Source organism: Panulirus ornatus, chromosome 16 (genome assembly GCF_036320965.1).
Source record: "Panulirus ornatus isolate Po-2019 chromosome 16, ASM3632096v1, whole genome shotgun sequence".
Classification (NCBI taxonomy): domain Eukaryota; kingdom Metazoa; phylum Arthropoda; class Malacostraca; order Decapoda; family Palinuridae; genus Panulirus; species Panulirus ornatus.
The window spans coordinates 12,853,320-12,870,819 of record NC_092239.1 but is presented as its reverse complement, the minus strand read 5'-3'; the positions used below and the strand labels follow the sequence as shown (position 1 = coordinate 12,870,819).

At 44.4% G+C, this 17,500-nt stretch overlaps 1 protein-coding gene across 9 annotated transcripts in view; it reads right to left on the bottom strand.

Annotated features, from left to right (window-relative positions):
- Positions 1-17,500, bottom strand: part of LOC139754149 (insulin gene enhancer protein ISL-1-like) — a 478,425-nt gene that overhangs the window by 370,365 nt on the left and 90,560 nt on the right. For 5 of the 9 annotated variants that reach the window (XM_071671298.1, XM_071671297.1, XM_071671290.1 and 2 more), the window contains exon 3: positions 16,581-16,818. In XM_071671298.1, the coding sequence (XP_071527399.1) occupies positions 16,581-16,818 (238 nt within the window). The remainder of the gene's footprint in view (positions 1-16,580; positions 16,819-17,500) is intronic. The other 4 variants (XM_071671291.1, XM_071671293.1, XM_071671294.1 and 1 more) reach the window with 2 other exon arrangements.

Here is a 17,500-nt window from a genome sequence, read left to right as displayed (position 1 = left end):
AGGGATATATCATCAGTCATATATCATATATCAACATCATACAATCATAGAATTATACGGGCAAAGCCATCAAGTTGTGTTATATAATTTTTGAACCATTATTATTCTCAGTTCTCATGTGAAATTATGCTTTCCCTCGTGAGGTCTTGGCAATCTCTCTCTCTCTCTCTCTCTCTCTCTCTCTCTCTCTCTCTCTCTCTCTCTCTCTCTCTCTCTCTCGTTATTCGTATCGTGTGTGTCCGTCTGTTTGTATGTCTGTCTGTCTGGTCTGTGTCTGTGAATGTGTGTATGTGTATGTATGTGTGTGTGGTGTGTGTGTGTGTGGTGTGTGTGTGTGTGTGTGTGGTGTGTGTGTGTGTGTGTGTGTGTGTGTGTAACCCGGTAATTACCAATTGGTAATCAAACTGCTTCTACGGCACAGGCGTGGAGTTCTACACCTGCTGGTGCAGCCATCTCTCTCTCTCTCTCTCTCTCTCTCTCTCTCTCTCTCTCTCTCTCTCTCTCTCTCTCTCTCTCTCTCTCTCTCTCTACCGTCATGTAACTATTTCAAACTCGTCTATACTGTCAGCATTCGCCATGGCGCCTCTCGGTACATTTCACTCATCCACTTGGAGGATCACTTCTTTTGGATCCTCATTTCACTCAACCGCTTGGAGGATCACTTCTTTTGGATCCTCATTTCACTCAACCGCTTGGAGGATCACTTCTTTTGGATCCTCTTGCTCGGTATCGTGGTCTGGCCTCTGGTTGTTCTTTCCTCTCGCATCTGTCGAAGAACTGGCCAAAGTTGATGACCATCGAAGCGATTCGAAACCTTACTGGTTTGTGTGTTAGTGAGCTCTCACACTTCTCTCTTCTACTACGGACAGACTTAAGGCATCTGAACTCTTATCAATAACTCAGCGCTCTTGATCCTGATAACCCTCTTTGTTGCCCTCCACTGGACCTTCTCTGAGAGTCTGATATGCCTCTTCAAGTGGGATTACCAACGGCACGAAGCATTCACTACTTCTGTCCGTATGAGAGATACTGACTGGGTGCTGAATATCTTCGTAACTATGATATTCTGAATAACTGAATATCTTCGTAACTTGATATTCTCTAAGAGAATTCTCTGTTATCTTGATATTCGCTGGCAGAGGAGAATTCTCCCTCTACATTACTCCTGATGTAGGACTCTGACGACAGGTTAGGTATACAATGTTGGCTCCCCAGGTGCGTCTCTCATGCACACACACACACACACATTCCCGTAGCGAAGTCTAACTGCTGGATACATAATGTCCGTCTCGGAGCCTCATTCTTCTCAAGTGCCCCCATATCCTCAATAATCTGAATTAAGTGGAGTTGAATTTCACAAAACATTGTATGTCTATGTGAATGTATGTGTGTGTGTGTGTGTGTGTGTGTGTGTGTGTGTGTGTGTGGTGGCTTCTCTCTCTCTCTCTCTCTCTCTCTCTCTCTCTCTCTCTCTCTCTCTCTCTCTCTCTCTCTCTCTCTCTCTCCTCCTAACTCCTCGCCCCTCCCTACCACCCCAATCCCGGCCTCCTTCCCTCCTCCACCTACCTTCCCCAGACCGTTTCTCCCCCGACCCCTCGCCCCGGGGGGCGCGGGGCGACGGGTAGCAGACCCCGCCATCACCAACGTGGTCACCGTGGCGGGGTCTCCCTGAAGGCCAGAAATTAATATGTGTTTTCCACGCAATATTGACCGAGTGAATGAGGTAACCGCAGACTGTCCGAGCCCTTAATGGTCATCATCCGCACAAATGGTCATCCTAATGGGGGGGGCCAATAATGGGTTAATCCACGACCTGACAACGCACAAATTAGAATAAGACTCTGATTATATTTTGGCTCTCTTTTTTTTTTTCCTGGAGAGAGAGAGAGAGAGAGAGAGAGAGAGAGAGAGAGAGAGAGAGAGAGAGAGAGAGAGAGAGAGAGAGAGAATAATGGAAGTCTACAAGGTTGGTCTATGTCCTTGTTTGTCTAACAGTGGAAAATCATAGGAGTGTTGTTAGTGTTTATGGAGGGTGTGTGTGTGTGTGTGTGTGTGTGTGTGTGTGTGTGTGTGTGTGTGTGTGTGTGTGTGTGTCGAGTGGGGGGAAAAAAAGAGGTCGGTAGGTGTTTCGAAAGCGGAGGTGTGTGTGTGTGTGTGTGTGTGTGTGTGTGTGTGTGGAGGAGGGGCTGATTATTAACTGTGTGTTGAAGGAAGGGGGGTTAATATGTAGTCGAGGTGGACGATGGTGTTCATTCATCGTATGGTCATAATGACGTGTACTTAGAAAAAAAATTAGAAGGATTTTGTGTATGTGTATTAACAGTTTTATGTATACCGGTAAGCTTTCATACTTTACGAAATTAACGATGTATGTATTATGTATGCATGCATGCATGTATGTATGTATGTATGTATGTATGTATGTATGTATGTAGTATGTATGTATGATGTATGTATGTATGTATGTATGTATGTATGTATGTATGTATGTATGTATGTATGTATGTATGCACGTATGTATGTATGTATGCACGTATGTATGTATGTATGTGCGCATGTGTGTATGTATGTATGTATACATGTATGTATGAATGTATGTACTGATCACGGGTGACATCACCAGTAAGTAAAGACCGACTCGTAATGCGTACATCATCATCTTCTGTCTTCTTCATTCTACAATTTCTATCACTTCGAGGGGTGGCGAAGAAGGAAGGTGGGAGGAGGGAGGGAGCAGGGACTTCATACAATCAGTGTAGACCTACGGGAAAATGATAAGAGAACTCTGGGCATTTCCAAGTACATAACGCTACACTTAATGGGTACAGAGGTACACTTTACTTTCCTTTACTACTTTACTTTACTTTACTTTCATGTCCGATACATCGCCAAAGACGGGCCAGGCCTGGCTTGAACTGGCCTACACTGGTCTACAATGGGTTACACCGCCAGAGTCAAATCTTGTGAGGCCTTTCGCTGGGCGAGCAGTCTCTTCAACGACCTCACTCCAAAGGAGTCTACATTCCCCTGCTACTGGAGTAGCGCAAGCGCCCCATCACCACACGGAACTGCACCTCCCAATTACCGCCAGACAGTGGAATTATCATCCCACAACACACCAGGAGGGGCCCGGGGAAAAGGGGGAAGCCAGTGAATCATTTACCGTAACCTGTGGAGTAATTAGCTACAATAGAGACACTCATCAATGTTTCAACTCCAGCTGGAGTGGGAGCAATCAGCCGGTAGGAATAAGGATGAGGTGGTCATCTCGTACTGATAGCTGGCTTATTGGCTATGGGAGAGAGCGAGTGAGAGAGAGAGAGAGAGAGAGAGAGAGAGAGAGAGAGAGAGAGAGAGAGAGAGAGAGAGAGAATGCAAACGTCTATGGTTTATCTATTTAAAGAGTTCAGCATTCGTTACGCATACACTTCTCTCTCTGTCTCTCTGTCTCTCTCTCTCTCTCTCTCTCTCTCTCTCTCTCTCTCTCTCTCTCTCTCTCTCTCTCTCATTCAAAACACACAGGCGCGACACTAGAAGGATCAACATCACCTGCTTGTCATATATGGCGAAGGCATCGAAGCCAAGTAGACACTAAGACCATACGAGAGGATGGCAATCTACTTTCTATTTCTCTCTCTCTAGGATTGAAGTAGATCGCTATGGGAGACTTCATATTATTCCTAGTGTTCGAGATGGATCTCTGCTCGGTTGACTGACTGGAACGCACACAATAGTGACTCAGTCGATCATACGGTGTATGAGACTGACTCAGGTCACCATACTGACTTGAGTCACCCAGTCAATCTTGCACGTTGTGAGGGCCAATTCCTCGCCAGATGGGTTAAACAGACTTTGCGTGCGCAGGCCTAATGCTTTACAGCTTACCACATACCAACATATGTTGACACGACTACCAGCTGACACACCTCCTGAACCCCTCCTCCCACACACACCCACCCACCCACACACACAGCACCCCCTCCCTCCTGCCTTCAACAGCTGGCCAGACCACGAAACCATATGTTTCCCTCCCCCTTTGGAACCCCCTACTTTTCCCCCTTCCCCCTCCCTCCCTCTCTGTAGTCCCCCTCCTGATTATTCTCGATTATGCCTCGATTATATCTTAATTAGGGTGCGTGGCTGCTCACCCCCAACACCCCCAGCCTGCGTCCTGGCCATTACGTCACAGCGGGAGGACCTGCCATTTGGCTACCCTCAACCAATCTTTCTCGTTCATGACAGACCAGGAGAAAGATATGAATATATTTATATATATATATATATATATATATATATATATATATATATATATATATATATATATATATATATATATATATACATATATATATATATATATGTATATATATATATATATATATATATATATATATATATATATATATATATATATATATATATATATATATATATATACATGTAAAACCACAATGAAACGGAAAATGCGATGTGTCAAGCGCGCTTTCGTATAATTACATTGTTGAGTTTATATATATATATATATATATATATATATATATATATATATATATATATATATATATATATATATATATATAAGCTCTATGGAACCGTTCTCCAGGTTATCCTGCAGCCTCAAGGCTGCGTTACAATCAGTAGCGGGGAAAGGAAGTACTCCTTCGCCGAGATAAGTGCTTGGACATGAATGTGCTCAGGCCGTGTCAGAGACGACTTCTCACTCGTGGCGTAACCAGGAGCAGGCAGAGTCCGGTAACGCATCACATCCCAGACCTTTTACCACAGAGCCAGTATGTTTCTTGGTAATTCCCATCATTATAGCACTGATTAACCGCTAGTGTGGCGCTACTCTCGACCTACCCTTTTGTGGGCTGATAAGGTCGTCGAGCTGCATTCCCTGGTGGGTAAAAAGGAACTAATGACATTAGTATTCACCATGAATCAGTGACACTCATGATTCAAGAAGAATCATGAGTCAAGGAAGGGGGGGAGAATGCTCAAGGTGAATTAACCAGCATTTATCTCGTGGCTTAATTCATCTTAAACGTGACGACAGATATTACTCACTTTGATTCAGGGTTCGCATGGGTCTGAAAAAGTCTGAATAAGTGTTTCTCTTTTTCCTGCATGATCCATATTTCAAGTACAAAAAGTCTAAGATAGGAGAGATAAATGATAGTTGGTCTATGATATTCTACTTTGGGCCTGGAAAAAAATGGTCTTCAATATATCTTCCAGATCTTTCTATATATATATATATATATATGCCCAATGGGCTGTCATTTGTTTACTAAATGGCGACCTAGCTACGTATCTTCGTTGCTTATCAACTGGCCGTTATATTTCTTTCTTGTATCTCCAATGATGAAGTGATTATTACACGAAAGTGCACTTGAGAACTTATTGTGTCTCATTTCCCTTGGACTCATTGGAATATACTTGTTCCTTCGCTCAATCGTGATCCTTTCCAATACATATATATATATATATATATATATATATATATATATATATATATATATATATATATATATATATATATGAATATCTCAAAGACGAATCATGAATAAGACTGTAGAGTTACAACCTTTGGAAGGAAAGGACGAGTAATTAAGTCTACATGATTAACACTCTTGCATGAAATATGGTCAGAACACTGATTTGAATGGTCATAAAAAAAAAAAGATCTGGAAACAGGACCAGATTATTGACCTTCCGACAAGTGCATGAACCATGTTGACTCATTATAATCAAAGTAAGAGATTCATATACAAAAATCATACAACCACAGCACCAGTAGTTGCTTTGATAATCTGGTCCCAAGTGACTTCATGATTATGGTCTAACCTCATATATGGCCACAACTGATAACATGATAACGTTCTGTCCTAACCTTATCTATAAGCACATGTGATTACATGATTATGGTCTATCCTAACCTCACCTGTAGTCACAGGTGATTACATGATTACATTCTATCTCAAAGCTCATATGTGGTCACAAGTAATGACATGATTACGTCCCATCCTAATCTTATCTTTGATCACAAGTGATTACACGATTACTTTCTATCCTAACCTCATCTATCTATGGGAGAATGTGGTTAGAGTGTTATCTAGCAGATAACCTCAACGTAGGTCAGAGGGGCCCTCTGTTATCTGTTCTCTCCCCATGTACTCCCACGGTATTCCTCTGTAACTACCTATTTGCACTGTATTGTGGACGACACGAGTCACCTCCTGACTCAAAGGCTTGCAGACGATGGGATCCCGTACACCATGAGGTTATACGGGACCCCATGAAGATCGGGACTCACATGAGTTCCCATGGTTGTCTTAGAGGCCAAATGTGTATACAACAAAGTCCGAATCTTCTCTTTAAAAGGCTATGGAACAGTCTCCAACTCTCTCTCTCTCTCTCTCTCTCTCTCTCTCTCTCTCTCTCTGTGGAAGGGAACTCTAATTCTCATTTCGTATGACGAGTGAGTGCCACTCCCGCCAGAAGGAGCATAGAAAAGAAGGTATATATTATGCTCGGGGATGCTATTTTTTCCCCCCTCACTTCTAACTACATTGAGAGACATGACTTTACGTCAAGTGTTGATGGACACTGCCTGCAGGTGGTCACACCGCGAGCGAGAAGGCACCTTCGGTGAGGCTACACCATCGTCAGTAGACGGAAAGGAGTGGAGTCTTGTCGAGGTCCCTTCTCTCTCCATAGGAGTCCGCTCATTTCCCCCTGCTCTTGCGCGACGTGCAGCCTTGGAGCTGCAGGAGCACGAAGGAGAGACGTCCTAAGGTGGCAGATGATGTGTTCAGAGTGTTATTGGGGCTAAATCTCTTTACAATCAAATGTACATTTCTACTCTAGTGCAAGGCTGGGCAACTAGAGAGTATTACTGGTGTGACATAAGTGTCCCCAGCAACACCTCCCCTGAAACCTAGACCTATTGACTACATCTAAGGGCCAAACTCTCTATCCCCTGGACCGTCCTCGCACACACACACACACACACACACACACACACACACACACACACACACACAGCAACACTGCCCTGAGGGACGATATCCTCGCTATCTTCTATCCTCGTGTCCATGTGTGTGTGTGCACTCCCCTACCTCTCACTCAACCCCCTTCAACTTTGTTCTTCCACATTCCCTAATCAATTTCCTCTTATTCACCTTTCCATCTTACACCCTACTCTCCCCTCTCCTCAACCCCTTTTACTCTCTCTCTCTCTCTCTCTCTCTCTCTCTCTCTCTCTCTCTCTCTCTCTCTCTCTCTCACTCTCTCTCTCTCCCCGTCCCCTCCCTCATCCCAGGTGCTGACCCGGGGCCGATCAGTGCCCCCGGGGTTAGACATCATCAATTCCTGTTTGATGATATCACGCAGGGTAGATGGCGTCAGTCTGAACAGATGCGTCCACTGCCGCCGTCCATCGCTAGGGGTGGAGGGAGGGTTGATGATTGAGGTGATGATAACTGATCCTTGGTAATCGCCAGATTATATTGATCCTCACTTCATAGTCGTCTTCTTTATTTGGAAATATTCCAGATGATTAAGTCACTGGTCCGTCTGCATATAATCCGCGATTTCATTAATGTTAAGTCAATCTTTTATTTTTTTCGCTCCCAGATCAAACCTTCTCATCTGTTATGAACATCCTCAACCCTGATAGTGTCATCCTCTGATTTCGTATCAGTAGTTTAGCAATTTTTTTCTTAAATTATGATTGGTAGTTTTGGCGTCTGGATGCAAGCTAAGAACGTTTTTTTTTTCAAAAGAAAGAACAGAGAAGGGGGCCAGGTGAGGATATTCCCTCAAAGGCCCAGTCCCCTGCTCTTAACGCTGCCTCGCTAACGCGGGAAATGGCGAATAGTATGAAAGAAAGAAAGAATATATATATATGTGTGTGTGTGTGTGTGTGTGTGTGTGTGTGTGTGTGTGTAGGTAATACCGTCTGTATGAGGTTACACCTCAGCAAATGACAAGCCACTTCAGCGAGGCTTGAACCATCGCCTGTTGACAAAACAAGAGAACAGTCTCGCCAAAGAACTTTCCACCTCAGAGGAGATCTATCCTGTCCCTCCTACTGTGTACAAGGCAACGTTCGAGCTGCAGGAGCTCCTGAAGAAGGACTCCTGGTTAACACCAGGACCCATTCAAGAAGAGGGAGACCTGAGGGTATCAAATCGTATATGTACACGAGATGGGCGCCCTACGAGTTCAAAATCCCTCTCTGTACTGGCAATGGAGATGTTCGCAAAGAGATAGATGCTCTTTTTTTTTTTTTCTTAAGGGAGCAAGATGATCCTAACACACACCAGCCAATTCCATGAGTTCAGAAGAGGTTCAGAACGAAGACGACGCAACAGGTCGGGAGGAAGGAGGGAGGGAAAGACCTCGGCGGAGGGAGGGAAGTGGAGAGTGAGGGAACGCGATGAGCAAAGAGGGAAGTTAATGCAGTGAGCATCGGAGGTATTTGAAAATCTGCATGACAGGAACGTGAGGTTAATATATGAGCCCCATGAGCATGAAGCTTCCCTTGTATACAAATAAGCAACACACACACACACACACACACACACACACACACACACACAACAGCACTAAGATACCAGTACATTATCTCCGGGTAACAATACGTCACTTTCGAGATATCCGGAATAAATTCAGTTTCTTATCGGCGATCCTGGAATTTCGTAGCCATTCACGGCAGTGTGTTCTCTCAGAGCAAACAATACCAGGACTTGTGGTACCTGGCTTGCTAATGCTTGCCTGCCTCTCTCTCTCTCTCTCTCTCTCTCTCTCTCTCTCTCTCTCTCTCTCTCTCTCTCTCTCTCTCTCTAGTACACTTAAATGCTAATACATTTGGAGGAATGATGGTACAAACGTGTGGTGCATTTTCCTACATGAAGAGTGTGGAGGGGAGGCTTTACAATTAGATCGTGTTACAAATTATTGCAATACATTTCTTCTGGAAGGTGCATTCATACGATGGAAGAGGCTCAAATGGTACACTACTATATGTGACGGTACACTTACATGATGGCACACTTGCACTTATAATGACATACGCATCTATTTTATGATGGACTTATGGGTATCATGGTACATTAACATGAGGGTACACTTTATGTACACGACGGTACACAGTCGCACTGATACGCATAATCGTACATGTACTTATAAGATACACTTATATACATGTGGGTACACTTAATCACAAGACAGTACATTATAAAAATCACTGCACCTTTACACTTCATATATCAAGATATGGAAACTGGAAAAAGTGAATATAGAATGAGAGTAAATGAAGATGATTAACTTCTTATTACTGCCTTTAATGTAACAGAAATCAAGTATACAACAATGCAACGTAAACCACATTATTATGTTAAATTAACCTCTCAGCTGATATGTAAGTCAGTAACAACCAAATGTTAGCATTCGTTGCGATATGTCGAGACCATATGTTGTTATTTAGCCGTCAATACGAAAAATAAAGTTAGATTAACCGTTGGCTAACTAACCCAACAATTCTTTTCCAAGCAGCCTCCCAGCTCCCCATTCTCTTTCACAATAAGAACTAGTTTCCCATTAGTTGTTCATGGCGAACGACGATAGAGGAAGAAGTGTTTGAGATCAAGGACCAAACTTGATCAAACTTAACCCACCTTAACCTACCTAACCTATACTAACTTAGCGGGGAACCTGACCTAACCTATACTAACTTGCCAAGGATCCTACCCTAACCTATACTAACTTGGAAGGGAACCTACCCTAACCTATACTAACTTGGGAACCTAACCTAACTTATACTAAACCGGGGGAACCTAACCTAACTTATACTAACTCGGGGAAACCTAACCTAACCTATACTAACTTGGGGATCCTACCCTAACCTATACTAACTTGGCGGGGAACCTACCCTAACCTATACTAACTTGGGAACCTAACCTAACTTATACTAAATCGGGGGAACCTAACCTAACTTATACTAAATCGGGGGAACCTAACCTAACTTATACTAACTCAGGGAACCTAACCTAACCAATACTAACTTGGAAAACCTACCCTAACCTATACTAACTTGGGGGGACTTGACCTAACCTAACCCAACCTAACCTAACCTAACCTAACTTAGCCTCATCTGGTGGTTTACATCAAGGACTTGTCTCCTGCAGGTTAGAGAACAGGAACTTCTAGTAAACACAAGTATGAATAACATATTTACGAGACGCCGCGATACACTTGATGCCTTCTTGAAGACGGCCAAAGAGAACGAAGTTTTGTGACACCCTGTAAGAACCTTCCATCGCTCCTGGATGTGGGAAAAAAAAAGCCTCACACACGACGTGACGCGTGAGAAAGCACACTTTACACTGCAGAATGAACAACATCTTACGTGAAACCTTAAACCAACCACACAAGAGTCAAGTCATAGATCACTTCTGATCTAAACTAGACTCATATGTGTTTCGAATGCAAGAGTCCTGGAAAGAGGGGCAAGTATGAAGTCTGTTGGGGATGAGAGAGCTTGGGAAGTGAGTCAGTTGTTGTTCGCTGATGATACAGCGCTTGTGGCTGATTCATGTGAGAAACTGCAGAAGCTGGTGACTGAGTTTGGTAAAGTGTGTGGAAGAAGAAAGTTAAGAGTAAATGTGAATAAGAGCAAGGTTATTAGGTACAGTAGGGTTGAGGGTCAAGTCAATTGGGAGGTGAGTTTGAATGGAGAAAAACTGGAGGAAGTGAAGTGTTTTAGATATCTGGGAGTGGATCTGTCAGCGATTGGAACCATGGAAGCGGAAGTGGATCATAGGGTGGGGGAGGGGGCGAAAATTTTGGGAGCCTTGAAAAATGTGTGGAAGTCGAGAACATTATCTCGGAAAGCAAAAATGGGTATGTTTGAAGGAATAGTGGTTCCAACAATGTTGTATGGTTGCGAGGCGTGGGCTATGGATAGAGTTGTGCGCAGGAGGATGGATGTGCTGGAAATGAGATGTTTGAGGACAATGTGTGGTGTGAGGTGGTTTGATCGAGTAAGTAACGTAAGGGTAAGAGAGATGTGTGGAAATAAAAAGAGCGTGGTTGAGAGAGCAGAAGAGGGTGTTTTGAAATGGTTTGGGCACATGGAGAGAATGAGTGAGGAAAGATTGACCAAGAGGATATATGTGTCGGAGGTGGAGGGAACGAGGAGAAGAGGGAGACCAAATTGGAGGTGGAAAGATGGAGTGAAAAAGATTTTGTGTGATCGGGGCCTGAACATGCAGGAGGGTGAAAGGAGGGCAAGGAATAGAGTGAATTGGAGCGATGTGGTATACAGGGGTTGACGTGCTGTCAGTGGATTGAATCAAGGCATGTGAAGCGTCTGGGGTAAACCATGGAAAGCTGTGTAGGTATGTATATTTGCGTGTGTGGACGTGTGTATGTACGTGTGTATGGGGGTTGGGCCATTTCTTTCGTCTGTTTCCTTGCGCTACCTCGCAAACGCGGGAGACAGCGACAAAGTATAAAAAAAAAAAAAAAAAAAAAAATATATATATATATATATATATATATATATATATATATATATATATATATATATATATATATATATTGGAAAGGATCACAATTTTGCGCGTGATCAAGATATTCCTATGAGTCCACGGGAACTTTTCGTGTTTTCGTGTTTCATTTTCCCCGTGGACTCATAGGAATATATATATACATATATATATATATATATATATATATATATATATATATATATATATATATATATAGATAGATAGATAGATAGATAGATAGATAGATAGATAGATAGATAGATATTTATATTTAGAGAGAGAGAGAGAGAGAGAGAGAGAGAGAGAGAGAGAGAGAGAGAGAGAGAGAGAGAGAGAGAGAGAGAGAGAGAGAGACCACCCAGCCAAGAGCCGCGTTATCATCCGTGATCGCCAGTCGCTGTTGACCCATGTTATCTTTCTGTTATCCTAAGCAAGTAGGTGTTAATGCCTTGGGGAGCAGAGGGGGGGTGGCGCTTTATCAGTCAAAGTTATCAGCCGACCCCATGTCATCGCTCCGCACTCCACTTACATCCGATTTACACAACTAATGGTTCATTAAGTATGATAAAGAACATGGCCTCAGGTGCTCCCCTTGGGGGACCAGCCACTGTGACAGATCACCATTCGCATTCTGGACAGAGTTCGTTGAAGGTGCTCTCAGGACGAGACAACGGGGGTTACGTGTGTAGTATGGTCTACGTCAATTTACCCCACGACCATTTAAGTTTCTGACCAACCTTGATGAGGGGAAACTACGACAGAACTTCATGGTTCGAAACGAGTATATGAGAGTCCAAAGAAGAGGCTAAAACTACAGATGAAGTAGGGGGGCCGGCGGGTCCCCATTGGCTCACGTCTTGTTGATCTATCTTGAAATCCCTCTATTCCTTATCCCAGTTGGATGAGAGGAGGTATAAGCGCAGTACGGAAGCTCCCTGTCTCCCCTAACTTCCACTCCCTCCGGCAACAGAAGCCGGCAGGGATCAGCCAGGGGCGGAGAATGATACACACTGGTCAACGACCCGGGTCGTTCTGAGATGTAAATCACAGCTTCGAGTGTCAGATGAGCAACTGTGAACTGGATGAGATGAACGTAGCCCACAGGATAAAACACTGTTGACCCCTCCCTGCTCTTTGACTGTCTCTTGTGGTACGTGGTGAAAAGGTCGACGGATTCCACCTCACTCATGGGCTACTCATGAATCGAGAGGTCTCTCCTCGGAAGAAAATCTCTGACCCGTCTACAGCATCCATTGCCTCTGCAGGTTAATTGAGGTAACGGATTGATTTAAAGCGCTTTCCACAACATGTCCCACGTCATATGTTGCGAAGTGTCCCGTACTGATCTATATGACATACCACAGGGCACTGGGAACCTTCCTTCATGTCTCCTCCATCCACACACACACACACACACACACACACACACACACCCACACACACACGCACACACACACACAAACGCACAAGAGAGGAGGAGGAGAAACAGTTGACGACAAATTCCCTTCAAACAGCTGACTTCGGACCTTGATTGCGGCACACACACACACACACACACACACACACACACACACACACACACACACACACACACACACACACACACCGCCAGACAGACAGACACCACCACAGACGCCCGACATCAGAGATTATCAATGAGAGGTGACACATCAATCACCAGAGACCGCTCATTGATGCTCAGGACTACAAACACGTAATGTGGACTACAGATAACTTCGGTGACCAGAGAACTGTAAGTATATATATATATATATATATATATATATATATATATATATATATATATATATATATATATATATATATATATATTATTATTATTTTATTTTGCTTTGTCGCTGTCTCCCGCGTTAGCGAGGTAGCGCAAGGAAACAGACGAAAGAATGACCCATATATATATATATATATATATATATATATATATATATATATATATAGAGAGAGAGAGAGAGAGAGAGAGAGAGAGAGAGAGAGAGTCTGTAGGGGCCTGGCTATGGATAAGGAGCTCTGGTGGGCTCCGGTACATCACACATGAGCTGGAGAGTGGGATGGTGGGAGCCGGTGAAGCCAACAGCTTCGTCTGTTCCTGTTTAGGAATACATAGTCTTACCTGTCATCCAGCTGGCGTCTGGAGAGGCACAACAGACCACGAACAAACGTCAGAGACCATAGGCTAATATCGCTGACCACTGGGCAATGATAGCAGGGGAATCTACAGGTACTGAAAACCTCAACACCGATATTAGAGAGAACAACCGATATCTGAGGCCACGAGCTGATATCGGGTATCATAACCAAATACGAAATACCATCATATGAGTATCGGGTATGACAACCGGGCGTCCAACACCACAGCCAGTAATCGGTTCCTAAACACACTCAGCAGCAACCAGAAACCATCAGTAGATTCCAAACCCAATATATAAGAAACCAGAAGGAAGTAAATTGATAATTAGAGTCCTCCACCAAATGGCTAAGACGAAAAAGGCAATGCCACTTTTAATCGGCCAAAAATCGGATGAAGACAAACGTACATCACAAACAACAAACAGACACAAGCAAACAAGAGAGTAATGACAAAGACAAGATCAACAACAAGAAATAGAAAACAATTATTGTCACTAAGGCAGCATTCACAGACCAAAACCAGAACTCTCAGACCGAATACAGGATTCAGACCGAATACAGGATTCACAGACCGAATACAGGATTTACGGACCGAATACAGGATTCACAGAGCCGAATACAGGATTCACAGACCGAATACAGGATTCACAGACCGAATACAGGAACTCACAGACCGAATACAGGATTCACAGACCGAATACAGGATTCACAGACCGAATACAGGAACTCACAGACCGAATACAGGATTCACAGACCGAATACAGGATTCACAGACCGAATACAGGATTCACGGACCGAATACAGGATTCACAGACCGAATACAGGATTCACAGACCGAACACAAGTTTCACAGACCGGATACAGGATTCACAGACCGAAAACAGAATTTTACAGTCCGAAAACAGAATAAACACACTGAAAAATTTTTTGCAGAAAGCATAACTTACATACTGAAAAAAATTTTGCAGACCGGAAAGAAAATGTAGAAACCCATAGCGAAATTTACATCCTGAAAACGAAATTTACAAACAGAACACAATGTTTACAGGCATAAAAGACAATCTGAAGACGTAATGTAAAATATACACCGAAAAACAAATACCGGGCAACGGGTAACTATTTTTCACTGACCAAATATAATGACTTAGATGTGTCATGATTGTCTCTCTCTTGGGTCTCACTGTCTTTTTTCTTTCATCTGAAATTTAGGAAACTTGTAAAATGTGAATAGAAATCTACAGATATTCGGAATTATTTCCCTATTGGATCTGGTCCTCACGTACCGATGAGTATGTGCAGCCGGTACACAGCTGAATATGTGTGAAAAGCTTTAGATATGTTACACACAGGGAATGAAGAGTTATCAAAACATTTATACATAGTGAGGTTTAAACTAGTGAGTACGGCGGTACGACCCTTGAGTACGGCGGTACGACCCTTGAGTACGGTGGACCGACCGTTGAGTACGGCGGTACGACCCTTGAGCACGGCAATACGACCACGGAGTACGTGAGTGCGACCCTCTAGAGCGATGGTACGCCCCTTGGTTACGACGGTAGGTTCATACTATCAAAAGCTCGACCCTTCAAAACGGACGGGTATGACACTCGGGTGTGGCGGCCTGGGATCTAACCTGACCCATCCAGGTCGTCACATCGTGTGGGCTGATGATCAATGCACGATACATTCCCTCTCTATGGAACCATTTCAATATAAGATATTCATGGATATGTATTTCATACAGGATTTATGAGAGGTCATTATGTGCCTATCTGTTTGTCTAACTGTCTGGCTGTGTTTGCCTGGGTGTGTGTAATGGATTCGTGTGTGTGTGTGTGTGTGTGTGTGTGTGTGTGTGTGTGTGTGTGTGCGTGTGTGTGTGTGTGTGTGTGTGTGTGTGAGTGGTTTTGAGTGTGTGATTATACAGGAAACATGTTTATAAGAACAGTTCTAAAGTGTTTGTGTTGTCGCCCATAGCCAGCGCCCATCCATCTGTCTACCGCTGGGGTAAACCTGAGTATCGCAGAGGTAGGGAAAGAGGCCCATAAGGTGGTGCACAGAAGCAAAGACCCAGCCAGCCAGAGAGCCCCTCAACCTCTGGACTTCCCACGACCTGCACCCTACCACCGTCCTCTGTCAACTGCTCCAAGGGCAGGCAGTTCGCCCACAGAACGACCCTGAAACACACCCCCGCCCTGACCACACCGTACGATCTTTGAGAACGAAGGTCGGTACAATCTATGCTTCAGACCCGTTTTGGAGGCTAGGCTAACATACCCAAGGACTTAAACGCTGTACCTCACACTTCTGAGCAACAACAAACCCCTATCTCCACCAACTGCGTAATATATATACAACCTTACCATAACCCCAAACCACCTTAATCATCTCCCAAAACTAACTAACTTCCTCCCTAACTAATTCTCTTAAACAATCGTAACCATTTACTCCACCTTCACACGAAGCACCTCATCATCTCTCCTTGACAGACTCTCAAGAACACCAGCCCTTCAAATGGTAGTCCAGGACCAAGCCTTAGCGTTAGCAGCCCCTTACGTAGCACAGTTACTTCACCCCCAACCCACCCCCCCAGAATAGCGGTCATGGACCAAGCCTTTCCATTAGTAGCCCCACACGAACCAACTCATCATCCCGGCTCACGAGACCCCTCACGAACGCCGATCCCTCAGTTTAGCATTCTCTTAAGACAGGCCTCTCCGTGAATAGCCCCACACGCAGCCCCTCATCATCCCAGCTCGACAGACCCCTCACAGACGCTCTAGCATAGTCGTGTTTGCCCCAAACTGCGACAGCAGACGGACACAGACACACACACACAGACAAAACAGACACAGAGGGACAGGCCACACCCACCTGACGTAGTCCCTCTTGCAGTAGGTCTTGCCGTCTCTCACGAAGCAGGTACAGGTCTCGTCGAGGAACTGTTGACACTCGGCGCATTTGAGGCAGGCGGCGTGCCACTCCATGTCCGGGGCGACCCGAAGGATGTACTGGTCGTTGATGACGGCGCCGCAGCCCATGCAGACGGAGACCCGCCCGCCTGCAGCAGACACAACCTTCGTCAGAGTCGCCCACACGCCCACTGTGCCTGCTGGAGGCACACCTTACACTCTTCTCACCTAGTAAGCTCAAGGAGGTTATCTCAGAAAAATATGATCATAAATATCATCATATATATTCAGTTATCTCATCGATGTATAAGCATCTTTTTTTTTTTTCTTTAAGTTCTGATGAACTCGGGAAACTAAGATGAAGAATTAGAGTGAAGGAAGAAAGTGCGAAGAAGGAAGGAAGGTTAATGACCGCCAACCCTCGTAAAATCAATCAATACTTCGACTCCACCTATATGTGAAGACCTTGAGCACGACGTTACGACCTCTGAACACGACGTTACGACCCTAGAGCAGGACGTGACGACTCTTGAGCACGCCCTGACGACCCTTGAGCACCCCCTTACGATTCTTGAGGACGACCATACGACCGTTGAGCACGCCCTTACTATTCTTGAGGACGACCTTACGACCCTAGAGCAGGACGTTACGACTCTTGAGCACGCCCTTACGACCCTTGAGCACCCCCTTACGATTCTTGAGAACGACCATACGACCGTTGAGGACGCGTGACCTTACGACCCTTGAGGAGAACGACGACCTTACAACCCTTGAGCACAAAGACACATATCCTCGACCATGGCGATTTCGACACTTGGCTACTGGTGGTTCGAGACGTCGTCTCAAAGGCTCGTATCGTGTGACGCGAGGACTGCGACCGTC